This window comes from Oryza glaberrima, chromosome 2 (assembly GCF_000147395.1).
Source record: "Oryza glaberrima chromosome 2, OglaRS2, whole genome shotgun sequence".
Classification (NCBI taxonomy): Eukaryota; Viridiplantae; Streptophyta; class Magnoliopsida; order Poales; family Poaceae; genus Oryza; species Oryza glaberrima.
The window spans coordinates 26,326,367-26,349,994 of NC_068327.1; the positions used below are offsets into that span (position 1 = coordinate 26,326,367).

Consider the following 23,628-nt stretch of genomic DNA (forward strand, 5'->3'; position numbering starts at 1 on the left):
GCCCGTTGGAGTGCAACAAAAGAGATTTTCGGAACCTCGGAACTTCTGAAAATATCCAGAACCCAAAATACCTTCTGTGGATTTTCGGAACTTCCGAAAAATATTTTCGGAAACTTCCAAAAATTTCCAGAAGCATATTTGGCTCGCAGACATTTTTGGAACTTCCGAAAATTTCCAGAACACACCAATAAGAGAAATGCTTTCAAGAAAAATGGATTTTGAGCACACGCATCACTCTTTATATATCTATGCATCATCCCCCATAATAGTACGGCTTTCCTACGACACAATGCAAGGTAAAAGATACAATATACCATTTGAACATTGCCGCATTGCATCATGATGTAGCATTCACGGGGTATGCATCGCATTACAACATGTCGAGGACATAGCAACTTTCACATTTGCTTGATTAAAAATGTTAGTTCTCTCTAATCGCATTGTAATCAATTATCAACATCATTAGAGGCCTAGATGCACTTTCAGCTGCTAAACTCCTTGCGCGCAGCACCAACTCATTGGCCAAGCGCCAAAGTGCCACATTGGCAGTCATAGTTTTTGCCACCTCATGCCAAATTTCTGTTGTTGGTTGAACACCAAAATTTTCCTTTCCTTCCAAATCGTCCATGCTAGAAGAGCTGCAATGGTGTCAAATCCTCGTCGATGAACCTTCTCAACATTCTTCCAGATGTTACAAAGCCAGAGGTGAAAGGAGTCCTCATTCATCGGCATGCAGCTCGGTTGCTTGATTGCCATGAGGACCAAGGCCGACGAGATTCACCTAATTTTAAGATCGAAGAAGCCTTTATATCTGATTTTATGATTGATTTGAGGGATGCAAATCAAACCCGACCCACGGTTGAGGGGACTTGTTCCTTCTCACGTAAAATATGTGTGCCTATATGGGCCGAGATCCCGTTGTTGGCTTGTTGCCTTGTGTGCTGCTCTTGTACTCCCTCCGTCGTAGGATATAGAGAGTTTTTGAGTTGGACACGATTATTAAGAAAGTAGGTAAAATTAACTAGTAAAATGTTGTGATTGGTAGAGAAGTGGAGGTATGTGGGAAAAGTGAATGGTGGTGGGTTGTGATTGGTTGGGAATGGAATATTGATAGAGAAGTTATTATATTTTGGGACGGAGGGAGTAGCATTTTGTCATACATGAGGGGATCTGTGGCTGTGGATTGGTTTTTCTGAAAGAAGCATGAGATCTGCCATTTCCATGAGATCACATCAAAATTCTCCTCAACTCTTAACTTTCCATCACATCACATCATATCCAAAACTTTCCTACACACATAAACTCCTAACTTTTTTTTCAAACTACCAACTTTTCCCAAACTTATTCTCAATTTCAGGAACTAAACACAGCCTAAGTAGGAAAGAAAACATTATTTGGTGGAAACAATAAAGCATGGAAAGGTCTTTTAAGAGCTCCAGTTCTTCATCGTGAGACCAGGACGTGCAGCGTGGGGAAGCTATTACAGAGATCTAATAAAGGCAAGTTGCTGTGGATTGTGGGGGATGCTTCCCTGATTAGTAATAGTTCCACCATTTTTTTCAAATTAGGGATAATTGATTCCTAATGAGCTGGTTTTGTATAGAAGCTCTGGTGGGAAACCCGAAACCGTCTCTACTTGTGTCGAAAATGTACATTGGAGACTTGGAGTTGTGGCAATAATTTTACTCGTGGTATTTGACGTCTGGTGCTGTCAGGCACGTATGCAATTCTAACTAGTGCTGTGTATTAGTGTTCTAGATGTTTTTGTCAGGTACCTCATTGGCCATAATGTTCTTTGCTTTTGCTGAGCTTATATATCACCGTCTGCCTGCGTTAAATTTTGGTCTGATGTTACCGGTGATTAACTGGTTGTCGCTTGGTAGTCACAGCAAGTACCTGCAAGTTAAACCTACACAAGTACAGGACACACCGGCCTGGAGTGGAGTAGGTTGCAGTTTATGATCCAGCAAAAGAAGTTACGGGCCGGCTTACGGCACAGTTTGGGTCGGCATAAGATTATTTATTTTGCCATTTCTCCCTCCGGTTCCAATTTCTGTTTTGTCCCCTCTGATAAAAGGAGAAGATATCAGCTCCATGATGTACCGTTCCCTTCACCTAGTAGCAAAAGATAAGCTTAACAACTCAGGTGTGGATTACATACGTTCACCTAGATCATATTGCCCGAGTAAAAGACTCAAGCATGACATATCAGATAACATGAGGAATACAACTTGCCAACAGAGCAGAACAGGCTGCTTCTAAAACCAATCAAAAGAGATGGTATAGTACTGGAGTTCATTGACATGAAGCAGCATTGTAGGGTTTGGACACTTTTGTTTCAGATGAAAACATTAAACATACATTTAGGTGGTGTTTGGTTGGAGGGACTAAAGTTTAGCACTTTAGTCCCTTTCACAAAAATATAAGTCCCTACCCTACCATAGATAGAGACTTATATTTTTGTGAGAGGGACTAAATTTAGTTCCTAGTTCCCAAACACCCTCTTAAGAAGGTGGCATCAAAGGGCACACCAGTCATATCTTTTTTACACTTCTATGCTGAAAGCTGTGAGGGTACAACAGCAGTCAAATCTCCTTTTTCTCTTTTCTTTTTCGCAGGCAATTCTTTTGCTTTTGCACTTGCAGTTTTGGTCATGACCAGGTTCCACTCCACCAGGTAATGGGGCACACCGCATAGCTCAAGGTCTATACCTAACTAATGAACAGTACGGTGCTTCATAAATTATTTTTCAGTAAACATTAGTACAATGAGCATGGTCATTAGAAACTCTGACCTGATCCATTCAACCGTTTTACTAAAACACCAAAAGAAAAAGACGGTATCAATTAGTTTACTTGGACTACTTCCATCCACCCAATGTTCATAGTTAGATAATTCAGAGATGACATCATATCAGTTGTATGATGAAAGCTGTGAGGATATTCTGATATTCTAATTCTGAAGGCATGCATGCATGTCAAACAGATCAACCTAGCAAGCATCAATTAGTTCTTTTTTGACAACAAGCGACACATTCATGTCACGCAGATAAACAACATATTTATTTTTGTCTAATATGCTAGTGCTTCTACAGTTCTACCCACTAGTCCTGATCAATTCCATGACTTTCAATTAGACCACTTGGAGAAAGCATATACTTTTGTGAGGTCGAGAGAAGCAGGCTCGCCACAAAAGTCCTGGCCACAACAAACTCCCTCCTAAATCAATTGGCTCCTAAATCAATTGGTAAAAAAGAATCAAAATCAACTATACTACTTAAATGCGCCATGTTTGCAGGCGCAAGCGGGAACGGGCCAAATCAGCTCCTCCCTTTTGATTCGGAGAATTTCTTGGTAGAGATCGACCAACTGGTCATATAAATCAATCACGGTCACTTAACACACACCGTTCCTTTTCAGCTTGCAAATCTGAAGTATGGTTGCCCACCTAAAAATTCAGTCAGTATTTTGAGACCTAGCCTTCCACGATCGATCTGCACGAGTGTCTTTTTGTCTCTCTACTAAAATCCACAGTGGAATTAATATTTCTACACCTCGCTTGTCTGGTTGAGCTAGGTAGCTAGCTAGTCCAATATGATTCCAAAATGAAGTTGTACTGGTTGGCTACCATTGAATATTTGACTAGATTTATACAGTAGAGTAGTGTACTACTGATCAAATTGGGGGCTCCCTTGGATGTCGATAGCAACATTAGAACTTTAGCCCGCGTGGCATCATATCAACAAAGTTGGTACACCGTGCCGTGCCTACTTATCTAAAATGGCATCACGTGTTAATTCTCTTGAACAGCAACCATTGAACCATGCCGAACCCATGCCAGGTTTTCTTTCTCGATGTATTTTTTGACAAGAAACCTTCAGCTTTGTCACTATTAAGCATGCATGAGCGAGAGCTTGGTGCCAACTTCTAGCAGCTTGTGAGACGTGTCATGCTGTCCATGTGCCCCAATCCATGCAGCACGAATGCACGATCGATCGAGCATGAGGGATGCATGGCAGTTTTGTTGAGATTATAGACATATAATGATTTAATCTATTCCATAAATAAATCATGACATTACAGATGAAAACTAGCATGAACGCATCATTAGATCTACACATGTAAACTACACAGTATAACATGAACAGATCAAATATGCGCAACATATTGAACACGTACCGAGGTGACGGAAAGACCGGCTGCTTGGTCGAAACTTTTCGCAGGCGTCTACGAAGGCACGAAACACGCGAGCGAATAGGAAGGCGAGCCGTCGCGAACGAACAGGGAGCAGTCGCGCGAAGCGCTTCCCAAAAACCTTATTGCCGCCTTCTCCCGGTGCAGGACGTCGAAGGCAGAGGTTCCGGAGACCTGCTCTCCCGATCGCCGGTGCACGCCAGCGAGCGAGATGGAGTAGTCTACGAGCGACGGCGCAGTACAGAGTAGGAGGCAAACCCTAGATTGATTTCGCGTGTGTTGCGTGAAGACGGCAGGTCGGTTTATATAGAGAAGGGTCGCTTGATCAGGGCGCCCGCACGATCTCTACTGCGCGTAACCGAACCGGATAAGTCGCGCGTAACTTATCCGGACTCCACGCCGTTTGCACGCACCGAATTTTTCGGAACGTTTCCAAAACAAAAACGAATCCGAATTTGCAGCAAAACAAAACTGCAAAAGGAGGCTGCATCTGCGCAAGGGTGAGAAGCCAATTTTTCGGACCATTCGACGCGTACATCGTGCACGCGCGCCGCCTGCCCTGCCCTGCCAGGCCAGGCCAGGCGAGGCGAGCGAGCGCGCGCGTGTGTTTCCCCTCTTCTCTCCACCACACATGCTTCAAGTGGCTAGGAGGGCATCCTCCCTTTTAAGGAGGTCCCCCTCTCCTAGAATAAGCAAGGTGGTACTAAACTCCACATGCATGCCATCCCATGAGGTGGGTTTTTGTGATTTTCCAAAGAATTAATCTTCGAGTGGGCTAAGGCCCATTCATTAATTCCAACAATCCCCCACCAAATCTCAAAATTCCACTGAGATTTGCCTTTTCCAATGTACTATTTATATACCAGCGGTTCGATGGAGACCGATTAAGGTTGAACATCCATCTAGAACTCCAAGCTACACTTACTCACAACTTGAACAATGGACTACGCCTTGAATTGCAAGTCTTGTGCAAGCAAGTTTCACTCAAAGTCTTATCTGGTACTAGACCGTCTGTAGACTACCCCTCGGGTGGAGCGTATAAGTCATACTCCTAGGTCTTTAGTAAGCTTCCTAGAAGATTCACCCAAAATCTTCATAGACTGCGACCAACAGTCAAGCTCACAAAAGTGAGTTCTTTCAAGAATACTCTGCAGGACAACATCTTCGCTAATTAAAGCCAACAGAACTCATTAAGGCATAGCCAACCTGCCTTACAGCTCACGAGAGTACATGCATCTTCACTTGGAGAGGGTATATATTGGTACTCTCCTCTAGTTTACTAATGATTTGTTCTTCCCAGGATCTAATTCACGGGATCTCCGATCACATAGACTGGGTTACCACCATAGTGTAACTCACATAGGTCTCAGACCCATCTCCTTCGATGCATTGTCTATCACATTTCGTGATAGTCCCTTCGTGAAGGGATCTGCCAGGTTTCTCGCTGTTTGGATGTAATCCAACGTTATAACTCCGAAGTTTCTTAATTTCCTGACAGACTTCAATCGTCTTTTCACATGTCTAGACGATTTCATATTATCCTTAGAACTATTCACTTTGACAATTACCGTTTGATTGTCACAGTTCATAAGGATAGCCGGCACCGGTTTTTCAACAATAGGCAGATCCATTAATAGATCACGCAGCCATTCTGCCTCAACAGTAACAGTATCCAGTGCCGTCAGCTCTGCTTCCATGGTTGACCTCGTCATAATGGTCTGTTTGCAAGACCTCCATGAAACAGCACCACCACCCAGTGTGAAGATATATCCACTAGTGGCTTTGATCTCATCCACATCAGAGATCCAGTTAGAATCACTATAACCCTCCAGTACCGCAGGATACCCAGTATAGTGAAGCCCCAATTCCACAATACCTTTCAGATAGCGCATTACTCGCTCAAGCGCACGCCAGTGATCATTTCCTGGATTAGAGGTAAATCGGCTCAACTTGCTCACAGCAAAGGAGATATCAGGCCTAGTTGCACTAGCCAGGTACATCAACGAGCCAATGATTTGGGAGTATTCCAGTTGATTCCTAGCAATTCTCTTGTTCTTGCGAAGCAACAAGCTAGGATCATAAGGTGTTGGAGAAGGCTTACTATCAATGTAGCCAAAGCGATTCAAAATCTTCTCCATATAATGGGACTGCAAGAGTGTAATCCCATTCTCACCTCTAATTAGCTTAATGTTTAAGATAACATCAGCTACTCCCAAATCCTTCATATCAAAATTTTGAGACAAGAATAATTTAACCTCATTTATCACCTCAAGGTTTGTCCCAAATATCAGTATGTCGTCAACATACAAGCACAAAATAACTCCCTCACCCCCACCATGGCGATAGTACACACATTTATCTGCCTCATTGACTGCAAAGCCTGCAGATGTCAATGTTTTGTCAAATTTCTCGTGCCATTGTTTAGGAGCTTGTTTCAGACCATACAAAGACTTCAACAATTTGCACACTTTGCCTTCTTGACCTTCAACTACAAACCCATCAGGTTGATCCATATAGATCTCCTCATCTAGCTCTCCATTAAGAAAAGCTGTCTTAACGTCCATTTGATGAACGAGAAGACCATGTGAGGCTGCTAGGGAAAGTAGCACACGAATTGTGGTCAATCTAGCAACAGGTGAGTAAGTGTCAAAGAAATCTTCGCCTTCTTTCTGAGTATAGCCCTTAGCAACAAGCCGAGCCTTGTACTTTTCAATAGTACTGTCAGGCCTAAGCTTCTTCTTGAACACCCACTTGCACCCCACAGGTTTACACCCATAGGGTCGCTCTGTCACCTCCCAAGTCCCGTTAGCGATAATGGAATCCATTTCACTACGGACAGCCTCCTTCCAGTAGTCTGCATCAGGAGATGCATATGCTTCTGAAATTGACTTAGGAGTGTCATCCACGAGGTACACAGTAAAATCATTACCAAAAGACTTAGCCGTCCTTTGTCTCTTACTCCTTCGAGGAGCTTCACTGACATCCTCCTCAGAGACATGTTCATGTGTATGTTCAGTTTGTTCTGGTGGTGTGATTGAACTAGGAATTATTTCAGAGGGTTGGTTCGAACCACTATGTGTATCCTTCATTGGGAAAAAGCTCTCAAAGAAGGTATCATCACGAGACTCCATAATTGTACCAACATGCATGTCCGGTACCTCGGATTTAACTATTAAAAATCTATAGGCAATGCTATGATGAGCATATCCCAGAAAGACACAGTCCACAGTCTTGGGTCCAAGTTTGCGCTTTTTCGTTATTGGTACATTGACTTTCGCCAAGCACCCCCATGTGCGCAAATAAGAAAGTGATGGTTTTCTCCCAATCCATATCTCATATGGTGTTTTGTCCTTATTTCTGTTAGGAACTCTGTTTAACACATGATTTGAGGTCAACAATGCCTCCTCCCACCATGCCTTAGGCAGTCCCGCGGTGTCCAACATGGCATTCACCAAGTCAGTCAGTGTGTGGTTCTTCCTTTCAGCAATCCCATTAGACTCAGGAGAATAGGGAGGCGTCCTCTCATGTATGATGCCATGTTCCTCACAGAATAAATCAAACTCGTTCGAGAAAAACTCTCCACCATGATCAGACCTAAGCCTTTTTATCTTTCTATCAAGTTGATTTTCAACTTCTGCCTTATAAATTTTAAAATAGTCTAGAGCCTCGTCTTTCGTTTTCAACAAGTACACATAGCAAAATTTAGTAGCATCATCAATCAACGTCATGAAATATCGTTTTCCACCCTTCGTCAACACCCCATTCATTTCACAAAGATCTGAATGTAGGAGTTCTAGTGGTGCCAAGTTTCTCTCCTCGGCAGCCTTGTGAGGCTTGCGAGGTTGCTTCGATTGCACACAACTATGGCACTTAGAACCTTTGACAATGGAAAACTTAGGAATTAAACACATGCTGGAAAGCCGAGACATCAAGCCAAAATTAATATGACATAAACGTGAGTGCCAAACATTAGCCTCATCATCCACACTGCCACAAATATGGTTCACAGACTTATTGCAGAAATCAGAAAGGGAAAAGCGGAACAGACCTCCGCACTCATAACCTTTACCAATAAAATATCCATGTTTAGACACGACTACTTTATTAGACTCAAAAACCAACTTAAATCCGTCTCTAGTCAGACGGGAGCCACTAACAAGATTCCTGTCGATAGAAGGGACATGCTGCACGTTCTTCAGCTGCACGATCTTTCCCGAAGTAAACTTCAGATGTACCGTGCCAACACCATGAACAGAAGCATGTGACCCATTCCCCATTAGGACGGTGGAACCCCGTGCGACCTGATAAGAAGAAAACAATGAAATGTCAGCACAAACATGTACATTGGCCCCAGTGTCAACCCACCAATTAGTAGACTGATTAACTGAAAAAACAGTAGGTAGATTACCATACCCACTTCCATCTCCAGTGTTGCCAATAGTCACATTAGCAGACTTAGAAGTCTGCCCTGCAGGTGCCTTCATCCCCTTGCGCTGTGGACACTTTCTAGCCAGATGACCAACTTGGCCACACACAAAGCAAGTCCTCTCATCCTGATTAGGATTGTTGTTGTTCTTCTTCTGCTTCTTGAAGTTGGTGGTCTGCTGAGCTTTGTATTTTCCCTTTGCTCTTGTTCTGGGCCTTGTGCACAACATTGGCACTGGACTGCCCACCATCGCCCTTAGACGCGGCATCCTTTTCCTGAGCTTTCTCCTCAACATCAAGAGACGCTATCAACCCCTCAACGGAGTATTCCTGTCTCTTGTGTTTGAGTGCAGTACCGAAACTTCTCCAAGATGGAGGTAATTTCGCAATAATGCACCCGGCCACAAATTTGTCGGGTAAGACACACTTAAGGAGTTCGTGTTCCTTAGCCATGGTTTGTATCTCATGAGCCTGTTCGACTACAGAACGGTTGTCAGCCATCTTGTAGTCATGAAACTGCTCCATGATATACAGATCATTGCTAGCATCAGTAGCACCGAATTTAGTATTCAGTGCATCCCACAACTCCTTAGCGTCGGTCATATGCATATACACCTCGACCAGACGATCGCCAAGAACGCTAAGAATGCATCCCACAAAGAGAGTAGTGGCTTCCTCGAATTGCTTCTGCTATTCAGCAGTAAGAACTCCTTCAGGTTTGCCAGTACTCACCCAGAAGCATTTCATAGCTGTCAGCCACAGAGTGACCCTGATCTGCCATCTCTTAAAATGCACACCGGTGAATTTATCCGGCCTCAGTGCATCGGTAAAACCAGCCATAGTAAAATCACAGTGCCTATTAATAAGGTTTTTGGATTGTTGAGATTATAGGCATATAATGATTTAATCTATTCCATAAATAAATCATGACATTACAGATGAAAACTAGCATGAACGCATCATTAGATCTACACATGTAAACTACACAGTATAACATGAACAGATCAAATATGCGCAACATATTGAACACGTACCGAGGTGACGGAAAGACCGGCTGTTTGGTCGAAACTTTTCGCAGGCGTCTACGAAGGCACGAAACACGCGAGCGAAGAGGAAGGCGAGCCGTCACGAACGAACAGGGAGCAGTCGCGCAAAGCGCTTCCCAAAAACCTTATTGCCGCCTTCTCCCGGTGCAGGACGTCGAAGGCAGAGGTTCCGGAGACCTGCTCTCCCGATCGCCGGTGCACGCCGGCGAGCGAGATGGAGTAGTCTACGAGCGACGGCGCAGTACAGAGTAGGAGGCAAACCCTAGATTGATTTCGCGTGTGTTGCGTGAAGACGGCAGGTCGGTTTATATAGAGAAGGGTCGCTTGATCAGGGCGCCCGCACGATCTCTACTGCGCGTAACCGAACCGGATAAGTCACGCGTAACTTATCCGGACTCCACGCCGTTTGCACGCACCGAATTTTTTAGAACGTTTCCAAAACAAAAACGAATCCGAATTTATAGCAAAACAAAACTGCAAAAGGAGGCTACATCTGCGCAAGGGTGAGAAGCCAATTTTTCGGACCGTACGTCGTGCACGCGCGCCACCTGCCCTGCCAGGCGAGGCGAGGCGAGCGAGCGCGTGTGTTTCCACTCTTCTCTCCACCACACATGTTTCAAGTGGCTAGGAGGGCATCCTCCCTTTTAAGGAGGTCCCCCTCTCCTATAATAAGCAAGGTGGTACTAAACTCCATATGCATGCCATCCCATAAGGTGAGCTTTTGTGATTTTCCAAAGAATTAATCTTCGAGTGGGCTAAGGCCCATTCATTAATTCCAACAAGTTTCACTCGTTCGAAGCATCTAGCTATATCCGTGTGAAGGTTCCATGCATAGCCATTCTAACGACATGTGAAAAGGCAAGCTGATGCACTGAACGTAGCCAGAGGCGGCTGAGGTTGATTTTGACTACTGGACTGGACTAACTCCCCTGATAGAGAGGTCTTGTTGTTGATAGGGTTCCAGTCTGAATCGTCGTTGGAGTGACCGCACCTAAAAATCGAAGGATGAAGACACTGCGCTATGGTCTCAAGTGTCGGCTAGACACACTGCACTGGCATGTATTTCTACCTAAATTTATCGTTCTTAAGAAAATATCTCAAGATATGTAAATTTTACACTGAAATTTTTGATGCATGTATTTGGAGGTACTAAATTTTACATAAAAAATTATAATATCTTCTACTATAATATATTCTCAAGGTCTCAAGGATAATAAAATTTCCCTTTTCTGCCCCACAGTTGTTTTTTCTCCGACTAGCACAGTCATGAGTAGTCGCTTACTCGGTTACAAGTTGTAATTAACCACGTGATGAGTTAGAGTGAAATATCTCTCCCGTGTTTGATAGTATAGATTAATCTGTGTTATCCACATACGTAACGCAACTACTACTACTTCCTGTTTTATTATTGCAACGCAACTGCTCCACTACCAGTGAAGTAGTGTATTCACTTCGATTACTGTCATGCTCCACCGTACATCAGTGCATTCACCTCTGTCATTAGCTCATTGTGGCATCTTGGGTAACGCCGAAAGTAGTGGTACTTTGGATCGTGACCAAGTATCATCTTTTGACGAACTTGAAGTTTTGGTGATGGTACAACAGCAATTTTCCCCCTCTTCTGTGAAAGATGGAAATGGTATGTGTTCCGTTCACCACAACTGTTCTGGAAGAAAAGGCACCAATAGTCCAGTACAACGGTAGATGCGAATCGACGAATCATTCTTCTCCATCAGATTTCATCCAAAGGCAGGGGGTTTATGATATCTATCTCCAGGCCCCATCTGCTCCGCCCGTCACGGAACGCGAAAAAGTTTAAAGCACCAAACCCAACACAAGTACACTAGCTGCCCAAAGCACCCCCAAAAGCACAAGGATTAAAATCAGACAAAAGCTATGCGTGCCAAGCACGACCTTGCGTCACGGTGGAATCGAATAGAACCGGTCCAGAAACCCACACCATTCTTGGGTTCTCTCCCCACAACTTGTGGTCGCGGTCTACTACCGTCTACTACGTACTCTCGCGCGGCCGTGCGCCGTGACGACCCATGAGGCCATGACCGCTTCCGCCGCCCACGCCTTCCTCGAGCGTTCCACGCTTCCACCCCGAATCCCACTTCCCCCCTCCCATTTAAAACGCGCCCCCCTCCCCTTCGCCATCCGCGCACAGGTTGCACAGGTTACCCTTCGCTTGATCGATCCCATCAAAGAGTGACGGAGGTGGTGGAGTATGGTGGTCGGCTTCCGCCGCACGATCTCGTTCCCCGCGCCCAAGGCGGCGACGGCCGCGAAGGGTGAGGCCTACCGCGTCCGGTCGGCGAGCCTGCCGTGCCGGTTCCATCCTCTGGTGGTCCAGCTTGACGAGGATGTGGCGACGATGAGGGAGCTGGTGGGCCGCCTGGCGTCGGCCGCGTCGGCGGGCTCCGTCGCGGGGGCCGCGGAGCAGCTCGGGCGGGTGCTGGTGTCGCTCTCCGAGCTGCTCCACCACCCGCAGGCGCAGGAGCCGCTCCGGCGGCTCGGGCGGTCGCCGTTCGCGGAGCGCCTGCTCGACGATTTCCTCCGCCTCGCCGACGCGCACGGCAGCTTCAGGGCGGCGCTCGTCGCGCTCTCCGCGCTCCAGGCCGAGGCCCGCGCCGCGCTGCGGCGCGAGGACCCGGCGCGCCTGGCGTCCGCGGCCCGCGCGCTGCGCCGGTCCGGGCGAGACCTCCCGCGGATCGCCTCCTCGGCGCGCGCCGTGGCGGCCAAGCCGCCGCCTCCCCCTCCCGCGGGCCTCCCGGCCGACGGGAACGCCCTCGCCGCCGCCATCGCCGACGCGACCGCGGCCGTCGCCTCGGCCTCGGCCGCGGTCTTCTCCGGCGTGTCGTCCCTCTCCATCGCCGCCGCCACGGCCCGTGTCGAGGTCGCCGCCACGCCCTGCTGGATGCCCTCCCCGGCGAGATTCACCACACCATCGGCGACGCCAAGACACCACATCATCACCACCAAGCCATCGTCGCTGCGCATATGGTGGGTCGCCGACCTGATGCGCTGGATGTCGCGGGCGAAGCGCCGGTCAGCCAGTAAGCAGCACGCCGACAGTGACGCCTCCTCCTCCTCCACCTCCTCCGCCGCCACGGCGCGGCCCCAACCCAACGTCGCCGTGGACCCGGACGAGAGAGAACGGAAGGCGGCGTTCGAGCGCCTGGACAACCTGGGACGGTGCATCGCGGACGTGGAGAGCATCGGCGAGAAGGTGTTCCGCGCTCTGGTGAACACCAGAGTCTCACTGCTCAACATTCTGAGCACAAGCTTCTGATGAATTCCCAACCAAACATCACTAGAAACGCAAACTCGATCGAATTTTGCTACTTTGAAAGACATCTGTACATAAAAATGGGGCCTTTTTTTAGGCTTTTGATAATCATAGTACTGGCATGTTTAGAGAGCTCCATTTCCTTTGTTTCATCATCATCATCATCGTACTACTAGCATACTGCTAGTATTCACATGGGAGCCAAAGCATTAGCTTCAGGATAAAGAATCAAAGATCGTTCAGATACTAACAAAGAGTGGATCTTTTTGGTATACTGCTCAATCACCGGTGATTTTCATACTGTTCTACCTGCGAAGTATACGGCTGCCGTTATAGTCGTCGCTGGCTAGCTGTTGCGCGGTTGAGGCGGCTGGCTCCCGATCGTTGGTTGAGTTGGGTCAGGTCACGTGGAGTCGCTGTAGAACCGTAGAGGTGGAGGGATCGTGGATTTCGTGGTGGATGAGATGAGATCGGGAGACGGGGATCTGCACTTCTGCAGGCTTTTTTCCAGCGCGATCGGCAGGGGCGGAGCCCGTGCGAGGACGCTCGGTCGATCGATCGATGCTTCCGCCAATCACGCCGATCGGGTGATATCTCCGATGGGGCTATGGTGTGTTGCGGTTGTTTGTGGCGTGGCCGTTTTTCGACGGGTTGCAAAGTGTGTGTTGTTGCGTCGGTGAGAGAAGTTTCGACTCCGCACTCCATTTTTCCACGGTGCAGCCGTTGCAGCACATACTATCCTTTTGACATGCAGGGGATGGCGTTCTATGAGATAAAACCACGTGTGCAAAAGGGAGCGTTGAGAGTTCATTCCTCATGTGGTCGCTCTCGAGGTAGATTGGGCATGACATCAGAGCTATTGTGATCGGTCCAGAGCAAGTTTTGGTTTGAGGAATCTTTTGACTTAGGATCGGCATATCTTCGTTTGCTTCTCTAATCGATCACACGACCACCTAACCTGTGTGCCAGTGTCAGGCAGGTAGAGGACTACTGGTTCTATCTCCTTGGCTTCGAAATGCAATCGGGACGTATAGAGCTGCTTGATCTGACATCCACAATTCTTGGGGCCTGTTCACTTTAACGTCATTTTTAACCTTACCAAAATTTGGTAAAGTTATAAAAAAAGTGGCTATATTTAGTTTCCTGCCAAATTTTAGTAACTATATAAGAAATCATGCCAAATGCCAAAATTTAGTAAGGTTTTTTTGGCATCAAAGTAAACATGCCCTTGGTTTGTTGGTTGCAACGAAAAAGGATCCGAAAAATCATATATCGTTGAATTGATCAGCGTTAGACGGTGAGAAGCCTGACTAAGGCCCAGTTTAGTTACATAGTTTTTTTCTAAACTTCCAACTTTTCATCACATTGAACCTTTAATACACACAACTTTTCTATCACATCGTATCAATTTCAACCAAACTTTCAAACTTCAGTGTGAACTCAACACAACCTAAGAAAAAAAACCGAGCATTGCATGTAGCATGCGTATGTACTACAACTACTACCCTACTACTATGTCATCCCCTCTATCCTTCGAATCATGTCTTCAGCTTAGAGGTGCCGTCAATTATGGTCGAAATGGGCGGTGCTGGTCCTACCACACAGACTTGTTTCATTGACAACTTTCATCATATTGCATTTTAATACATTGTATAAAATTTACAAATATTTGTGATCAAAGGAGTATTTGGGAGATCCTATTGAAGGGAGTAGTTGTCATGGCCAGATCACACGCATGTGTTCGTATCCCAGCTCCTGCTATTTCTACCTCATTTGATCCATTCCATACCTGGCCACCTGGGGCATGCTTAACTGGTGATGACTCGAAACTTGGCAAGCAAAAGGGCCTTGTCCAACTTTGATGAACGCACGTACGCTCCACGGCTCGACAGCTGCAAGCCTTGCAACTCGCCCCCGATTCCGTGGGACTTGCTTGCCACGGACGCGCGCGGAGAACGAGAAGCCACGGCTACTAGCCGCGCGGCGCATGGCTCGGCACGGCGAACGAGCGCGCCCGTGCGCTCGGCTGGATCGGATTCCGTTCCGTATGGCAAATCCTTTGGGTTTCCAGTTTCCACGCTTTGCGTTTGCGAACCCGAAGTTCCTGGATCCCCGGACGTGGCCATGTACGGTATCGAGTTCGATCGCTTGCAGTCGCGGTCTGCTTCGACGCGCTTTCGCGCGGAGCGAGGGCCGGGACCGTGCGGATTCGCGATCTCGCGACCTTCTGGAGGTCCAAGCCCGGGAGTCCCCGTGGCGCTTATTTTAGGCGGAAGGAAGCTGCCAAGCTGCCACGCGGTGGTGGCGCTGGAATACGACCACGCGAGCGTGCAGAAGGAGCGCTGGTTGGCTGGGTGCCCGACAGGATGCGTGCCCCCTGTTCCCCTGGCCGCGGACTACGGTGACTCTCTCCAGCGCAAAGCCGTTGCCTTCTCGTTTCCTAGGAACAGTGCAGTCGACGGCTGTACCTTGGTTGTCCACAGGCTGCTTCCACAGTGTGTCACAGCTTGTTTATTACACCAGCTGCTTGTATATTTTACTTGTCCGTGCTCGCCAAGGCCATATTCCATATTTGTATGGACTCTGGAGGAATGCGCAGCTATTTCGAGCTGGGAGCATGGGTAGTAAACAGTGTTATTTGAAGGTCAGGTGATGACGTCGCCTTCCTACGGCAAATGCGGCACCTACGGCGACCGCCTACTGTTTAGATAGTTGCGTCCCTTATCTCTTAACTGCATTGGGATGCAAAATTCTTTTAAGGCTATCTTCCAACAGAGCAAGTGTAATAATAAAACTAAGTATTAGAGCACCTACAATGGTAAAGTAAGATGTTCTCTATAAAAACATGTACATCTCAGCAATAGGCTAGATTAATAGTAAACCACCTCAATAGTATGTCTATATGGATATCTATAGCTCTCTAATCCATTGCCTCGTTTTTCTCTATAGACTATCTCCAGGTTAGTAGATAGCTTTACTTTCTCTCTTCATTTAATCTCTTCCATGTAGAAAAATATGCTGATATGGATCTCTTGTAGATAGCCTATAGATAACCATTGCGGTTGCCCTTAGCAAGCTCAAACTAAAACTAATACGATGGTATGTTGGTTTGTGTGGAAAGAGAGGAATGCCAGGATCTTTGAGCAAAAGTCACGCTCAGAGATTTATAGAGAAATTAGAGATGAGATCCTGGTGTGGAGGTAGGCCGGTATTTTTAGAGAAGTTGGCTGAGAACCTCCCTGTCAGCCGGCCCTATTTGTTTTTCGTTTTATTTTCTCTACCCCCCAACCCCCACCCCCCCTATAGTTTAATGTCAATTTTGTAAAATTTGTAACAATTCCTTTCAGCCTTAATAAAATTAGGTTGGCCATCCCGGCAAAAAACTAAAGCTAACATGTATAGCATACTCCCTCCATCTACTTTTGACAGTTATATTTCCAAATCTGAAAAAATTATTTTTGATAGGCATATTTCAATCCAACAACCTATCATCTTAATGACTTTCTCGGTTGTAATGCATGACTCTCCATTCTTCCACACAAGATTGGCTATATGGGCATCGAGAAATGTAAATATTAATGAATCGCTTGTTTACGAGGAATGACTGGTAACATGTTTAAATGGATGATAAGTAGAATTACTTATCCTTGGTCTGTGTGCCAAGATGAAATATGACTATCAAAAGTAGATAGAGGGAGTATTAGTTACTATAAGGTTGTCTCTATTTTTTTTCCCTATCTCTTTGTCTTACTCTTACTTATTATATAAGTAGTGCATTTACTTGGAGCATGTATAAAACTAGCTTTTGTATGAGAACTAACATTGTTTCTCCCTTTCTTTCACAAAAGTTTGTGGTTGGTTATATCCTATTATTAAACTTGCTCAGTGAGAGATTGATACAACAATATCTGCAACCCCATCAGGACATCTCTGAACTCTCAACTGAACCGAAACAATGAATGTAAACAAGGCAAGACTAGGCATTATGAATGTAACCTCCGATTAATCAACAGCAAGTTAATTTCAGACATGCATAATAGACAGCATCCGACAGCAGCGAATCATCTCCGCGCAGCGCAAGAAGTTACTCCTATACACATCACAAAACGAGCATACTGTTGCTGGGTGGGTCAGGATGCGGGAACAACAGTAACACTACAGAATCTTTGCATAGAAAGTTCTCAAAAAAAAAAAATATTTACATAGAAGATGCAGTTATTGGGTCACACCAATGCATGTTGCTCGCCCTGGGGACTGATCTGGACCTTTTGAAGCAGTCCGTCTCTTGGATGGTCAAAACTGATCAGTCACCGGCCAGGTTGACTCCATAACGGCGAGAGAGGTTCTTGATATCATTCATCACGTCACTGTCTAGTATGCAGTACTTCTTGTAAATTCCATCAAGTAACTCCTGTTGCTGCTGTGCTAGGTCCTTGTCCTCTTCCAATAGATTCTGGGGAAGGGAACAGCCAAATGAAAATATTTTCTCACATGCTATCTGAAGATCAAAGCATCGTCAACGCATTATATATATGTAATTTAACAGCATCAAGATACCAAAATACTGTCCTCAAACTATCAAACTAGTGCAAACACAATGCTTAGACAACACCAATCTGGAATGGCCATGAAAGTTCCTCAAGCATATTTACAATTCTAGTAAGGATGAACGCGGGTCACTTGGTGTGTACTCAAGGAGTAATCCATGCCCATCCCTAAGATCTAATTGGTCCTTAGTCATGATAAAGGCAGATCAACCATTACAAAAATACATGTAGGCATTGATTGATTCTCCAGAAAGAAACATCCTCCATAATTAGATAATTATATTCATATGCGCAAAACTCTATTCAGGTTGACATTTTCTAGGTTCCAATTGTCTATGCGCTATCAAGGAGCCTGCCCCCAGTTCCCTTGAGCATTCTTCTGAGTGAATTCTGAGCTATTGTTCTACCAACAGTTTCATAGGGAGTTAAGCAGAAAAGTTTGCTGTTTCATGGTAGTGGACATAAAGCACAATACATAAGTCACTCATCCGAAAAAACTCAAAAGTCATCCAACTTACCTTTATGAGTGCCATATTTTCTGTTTCCTGCCTTCTTGCAAGGAGCCGCAGTTTGTTCATTCCTTCATACTCTATTCCATCTTCTTGTTTCACCCACCGGAACTCTTTCTTGATTCCAGGGCGAGGAGGCCGATCCTGAAACATTTCATGCTTTGCATAGATAGCTCTTACAGGCCTTGGCTTTCCACCGATTATGAAAGGGAAATTATTCATCAAGTCAATAGCAGCCTTAGCTTGTATTTCATCATCTAGTTCCACCAACGCAGCAGAAGGAATATCATATGGGATTGTGTAATTAACAATGAAGTCCACATTGACAACGCGTGCACACTGAGAAATAGCTGCTTCAATTACTGAGCTTGTGACTTGAGGAGAAAGGTGATCGATATATATCGTTCTCTTTACCCTCTCCTCAAAATCAGCATACCCCTTCTTAGCATCTTCATCAGATTCCATGGGAAGGCCAAATCTGTGGTAAACAGTAAATGGAAACCGTTATTAAGAGTGCCAAGGTTTCAGTGCAAACAATAAGCTCTTTTTCAACTTCTGTTTACCCATGCAAAAACCTCAGAAGAAATTGATGATTCTATTGACAGGGTGTCAAACTGAGCAATATAATAGATGCAAGATTTTGTCCTATCCTGAACTTGAAAGGGCCATGCTGGAAAAAAGAACTTTTCAGCAATTAAGCTGCAGTGTCTTCTATTCAATAGAGATTTGCTTAGATGCGGTGAAGATAAGTTTGTAAATTATTCATGAAGAGGCTGCATGCAACTCTTTTCTGATATTGTTGGATTTAGAAACTCCGTGAACTGGCAACGTACACAAGCATGTGGTGCTCCTTGGCAATAGACACAAATCATGAATGATATTACATCAGAGTATCAGACCTATATCAGGGACAACAAGGAGGATTAGGGATCAAGGACTTAAGAACACATAACACAGCGTTACTCTTAAAACTAGCAAACAAGGTACTCTCAGCAGAAGATGATCCAATGGCTATCTGGTTTAGAGAAAGATATCTGCAAAACGCAATACAGCTAAACCCCAGAGCCAGTGATACACCAACTTGGAAACTCATCCATTCGCAATTCCAGATTCTAAGCTACTCGACCCAGGTAAAACTTGGCAACGGCAAAACAACCCTCTCTTGGAAAGATAAGTGGCTATCCCAGCGCATAGAGTTCGCTTTCCCAGTTTTATTCTCTTTTGCCCTACACAAGGATTGCACGGTTGAATCGCAATACAGGCACAATTCCTGGCACATCCAGCTCCATCCAAACCTAACCTACCAAGCAGAGTCAGAGCTGCATGAACTGCTGCAAATACTGCAAAACCACCACCCCTACCCAGACAACACAAACGCAAGAGAGTTTTCATACCCGGAACCCAAAGTCTCAACAGCAAATGCCTATCGGATGATGTCCTTCCATGGGTCACTTTGGACTCCAGCAGATTATATTTGGCTCCACACCATCCCGCAAAATTGCAAGGTTTTCCTCTGGCTGGCATTCAGAGACAGATTAAACACCAAAGCCAATATGGTCAACAAAAACTGGAACGAAGACCCCCACTGCTCTTTGTGCCCTGCGCTAGAAACAACTGACCACATCATCTTAAGATGCAAGCAGGCCAATAGCCTTTGGGAAAAATTGAATTTACTGCAGCTAGCCAACAACTCAGATTCTATCTCAACCTTCCTCCAGGCAATTATAGACAGAAATCAAACTTTGAAAGGAATTGAGCCAAGGTTTGCTGCTTGCGCATATACTCTATGGAAAGCACGCAACAACCAGGTGTTCGAAAGACAATTTGACAGTCTACAACACATTATTCAACAGATCTCAGACACCATGCACCTCTGGAGCCTAAGGACCAATGAAACAAACAGACAAAAAATTCAATCCTGGTGCTCACGGCTTTCATAGAAGATTGCTCATTGTACATATTTATGTAAATTCTCCCTTTTTTCTGTTTTGGTCTGTTCTGCTTTTTGCTCTTTTTTTCTCTCTGATAATTCCCGCACCTAATATGTAATCTGTAAACCTCATTTCTTTTAATGAAATGACTATAAGGTAGAGCCTGTTCTACCTTCTTCCGTCAAAAAAGACCTATATCAGGGTAGCATGCGCCAAAAACTAAAAACATTGCAATTTCTTCTTCTCGGAAGGAAAACTCACCCTAGCTCACTTGGTGGAGGTGTGGGTGTACACCCTACCACCCAAGTTCTACGGTTCGGATCCTCAAGGCAAGGCAAACTTAGTACTTAGAGCATACCGCAACTCCCAAATGACGCATACAACAACTTCCAAAGCATGAGCTTTTAACACGACAGATTAATTCACCATTATGTGACTTTCTGTCATGCATATCACATGATACAATCGGATTAAGGTGATAGAGGGGAAAAAAAAAAGAAATCCAAACTCCGTGTTTTGTGGGCAACCAGGGTCACTCAAGCAGCACTACTACATTGACTTCACGACCTACCAAAATTTGCCACACATGTGCGAATAGAGTTTCACACCTTCCGTGGGATAGGATGGGAGGAGGAGGGAGGCGAACTCTTCGCCGATGTCGCCCTTGCCACCGCCGGTGTCTCCACCGCCTCCTTCCTCTCAGGCACCCTACAACAATGGGGATCAACGCTGCCAAATCAGGTGCTTGTAGACCTAACGGATAAGGGAGAAGGAGCACAGGGGAGAAAAGGAGGCACCAGTCGCCGACTCGGGAGGGGAGGTCGCCGGTCGCCGCCGGCCGGGGTTCCCGGGAAGGGAGGAAAAGGGAAATGCGGCGTCGTTTGGGTTCTCGTGAGAAGAGTAAGAGACGCTCAGGATTGGCCCAAGCAGAAAAGCCCACAGAAGCATACCGCCACAGGTAACGTGTACGACTTGGGGCCAGAATTAGGAAAAAGTACACCGAAGGTCCCTCAACTTGTCAGCGAAATAAAAAACATCCTCAAATCACAAAACCAGATATGCGGGGTCCCTTAACTATATAAAACCGGTCGCAATAGGTCCCTCGGCTGTTTTGATACCGTTTTTATCCTATGTGGCGCTTTGACCACGGTCATCGGTGGCTGAGTCACGTGACTCACGTGGGCCTCACATGTCAGCCTGTCCAGGTCAGCCTACTCTCTCTTTCCTCTCTTCTCTCCCTTTCTCCTCTCTCTCTCTATCTCTCTCACTCTTCTCTCTGGGTTCTGGGCAGGCCAGCGCTGCCGGCCAACGGGTGGGAAGGAGAGCAAGGCGGCAGCGGGGGGAACAAGGCGGCGACGACGCAGGAGCAAGGGAGGGGCGTTGGCGCCGTTGTTGTCGCCAAGCACCACCACGCGCTTGGCACTTCCGCCATTGTGGTGGTCGTCGCTGCCACCACCACCATCTGCAGGGGGGCATGGACATCGCGTCGAGGATGAGCAGTGGTGAAAGGGAGAGATGGAATTCGAGAGGCGAGGGGCGCGCGCGCACCGAGGTGGTTCTTCCGCTTCCTGGTCTCGTGACGGCGATCCCCCGCCACGATCTCCTCGATCTCCAGCCGGACGCTGCCATCGCCGTCTCCTGTGGCCTCCGCGACGCCGGCCTCTGCTCTCGGCGCCGCCACTCTTCCCCGAGGAGGAGGAGCCCACCGACGAGAACGCACTCGCCTTCTCCTGCCAGATCCCCCGCTTCGGTGGTTGCGGCGGCGAGATCGGCTTCACTTCCTCATCGACAACTCTAAGGATTCAAGAGCAAATGTAAGAAGCGTAAAGAATGAGGAAAAAATTTGGGGATAATTTGAATTCGAGGTGGCTTCTCTCCCTACCTGGATTTGAAGAGGAAAGATTCGAGGTGGCTAGCATCTTCGATGGCATCGCTGGCCGCCGGACCTCCTCCTCTCCCACTTCTCCCCGCCGGCCTCTGTCAGGGAGCTCGACGCCACGATGCTCGGTTGAAGCTCTCTTTCCCTCTCTCGGCGCCGTCGCACGCAGGGTGGAGCTCGACGCCGCGACGCTCGGTCCGCCCCCGGGCTCAACCCCATCCTCATCGGCGCCGCACCAAGTCGCGCCGCATTGCTGTCATCGGCCACCAGACGAGGAGCAAAGTGAGAGAGAGAGAGAGAGGAAGGGAGAGAAGAGGGGAAAGAGATTGTACTACGTGGCATCCTGACATGTGGGACCCACGTGGGTCACACGCTGACTCAGCCGCCACATAGGACAAATCCGACATCAATACTGTCCTGGGACCTCGGGTGACCGGTTTTGTATAGTTAAGGGACCCCGCATATCTGGTTTTGCGGTTCGAGGACATTTTTGTATCTTGCTGACAAGTTGAGGGACCTTCCGTGTACTTTTTCCCCAGAATTAGCCATTTCTTAACATCTTGGGCTTTACTATTTGGGCTTATACTATTCGAGCCCACTGCACGAAGAAAAATTAGACCTCCAAAAATCCCATTGGGTTGTGACTGAAGAAACCTTTTCGTTTATCTTTTATAGAGAGAAACTGAAGAAACAAGCTGCAGACTTGCAGAGTCTCTCCTCCATAGCGAGGAGCAAACACATCATGATTTGCTGAAAATCTTTCCAACACCGATGTACCTTGATTCAGAAGCAGTATGATTTCTTGGGTTACAGCACATGCGCACAGATCAATTGCATTTCCGCACCACCATGATCTAATCCTAACGGATTAGAGCGCTGCTGGTTTGTAGTAGCTTGTTGCGATCCATTCTCGCACAAACCTGCACTGTTGCAGCCAGCTGCATGCGGACTCGTGAGCATGCATGCTACTCCAGCTCTCGTAGCCTCACACGCACCTACAGTCGCATCCACCACCTGGTGATCGGAAAAGCCAATTGTTTACATCATTTTTCTACTGGGCCAGGCGTTCGCTTAAGCATGCAGATGCAGCTCGTGCTTTCGTTTGAAAGAACAGAATCTCTGGAAGGCTGGTGGTCAGCCACCAACCGGCTCCTCCATCATGATCCGCTGATCAGAGGCAGGCATGGATGCGTCCGGTTAATTTTTAGGGAGGTTCATGTGCTAATCTTGGCTTCTGGATACGGCACAGAGCCGCATATTCTTGTGTAGCAGAAGCAGTATAAAATGTGTTTGGGTTGCCCACATGCATGCACACATGACTCATGAGACACTGTCAAAAGCACAATATGCATGACTACTTACATATGGACGTTCACTCAATCACTCTCTGCCTGCTGATGGTGTACGGCTCCGATTCCTGTATAGAGCGTATAGTACCAGAATTCCTTTTCTTTTCTACAAGGGCATCGTCACTTTGTGCCTGTTTGAGCAACTGTTTTGGTGTTGGGGTGAGTGATTTCGTTGTGTTCTTTGTGCATTGGCTGGCGTGCAAATCTTGACCACTACTTCCACAAAGGTGTTTTGCGAGATCCAATTACTACTACAGTACTCCTAGCTAGGCACTAGATTTCAATGGCTCCGAGGTCCTGTTTGGTTCCATGGGCTAATTATTAGCCCCCACCTTTTAGCTCTAAATTAGCCTATAAGGATCTAAATATGTGGGTTAATTTGGGGCTAAAGTGAATTAGCCCCACTCAAAATATTAGCCCCTCCAAGGGGTGCTAATGGAGCTAATTTTTTATGGGG

The 23,628-nt window shown here is 46.5% G+C and overlaps 2 protein-coding genes across 4 annotated transcripts; one reads left to right on the top strand and one right to left on the bottom strand.

Annotated features, from left to right (window-relative positions):
- The first annotated feature begins 11,629 nt into the window (after nt 1–11,629).
- On the top strand, nt 11,630–13,094 carry LOC127761656 (uncharacterized). The gene has a single exon (XM_052285982.1). It carries the CDS (start codon nt 11,895–11,897, stop codon nt 12,957–12,959), a length of 1,065 nt encoding a protein of 354 aa, XP_052141942.1. The 5' UTR covers nt 11,630–11,894; the 3' UTR covers nt 12,960–13,094.
- A 3,760-nt stretch (nt 13,095–16,854) lies between these two features.
- Nucleotides 16,855–20,838, bottom strand: LOC127761930 (uncharacterized). 3 transcript variants are annotated; one of them, XM_052286263.1, is made up of 5 exons: nt 20,741–20,838; nt 20,552–20,651; nt 18,846–18,911; nt 18,022–18,490; nt 16,855–17,409 (listed from the first exon to the last, which is right to left on the bottom strand). In XM_052286263.1, the coding sequence occupies exons 3-5, from the start codon at nt 18,851–18,853 to the stop codon at nt 17,260–17,262; spliced, it is 627 nt and encodes a 208-aa protein (XP_052142223.1). In that variant the 5' UTR covers nt 18,854–18,911; nt 20,552–20,651; nt 20,741–20,838; the 3' UTR covers nt 16,855–17,259. The 3 variants fall into 3 exon arrangements, with proteins under 3 accessions (XP_052142223.1, XP_052142226.1, XP_052142225.1); XM_052286266.1 differs by lacking the exon at nt 18,846–18,911 and adding an exon at nt 19,407–19,529 and having other exon boundaries at nt 16,857–17,409; XM_052286265.1 differs by lacking the exon at nt 18,846–18,911 and having other exon boundaries at nt 16,911–17,409; nt 20,741–20,832.
- Between the last annotated feature and the right edge of the window lie 2,790 nt (nt 20,839–23,628).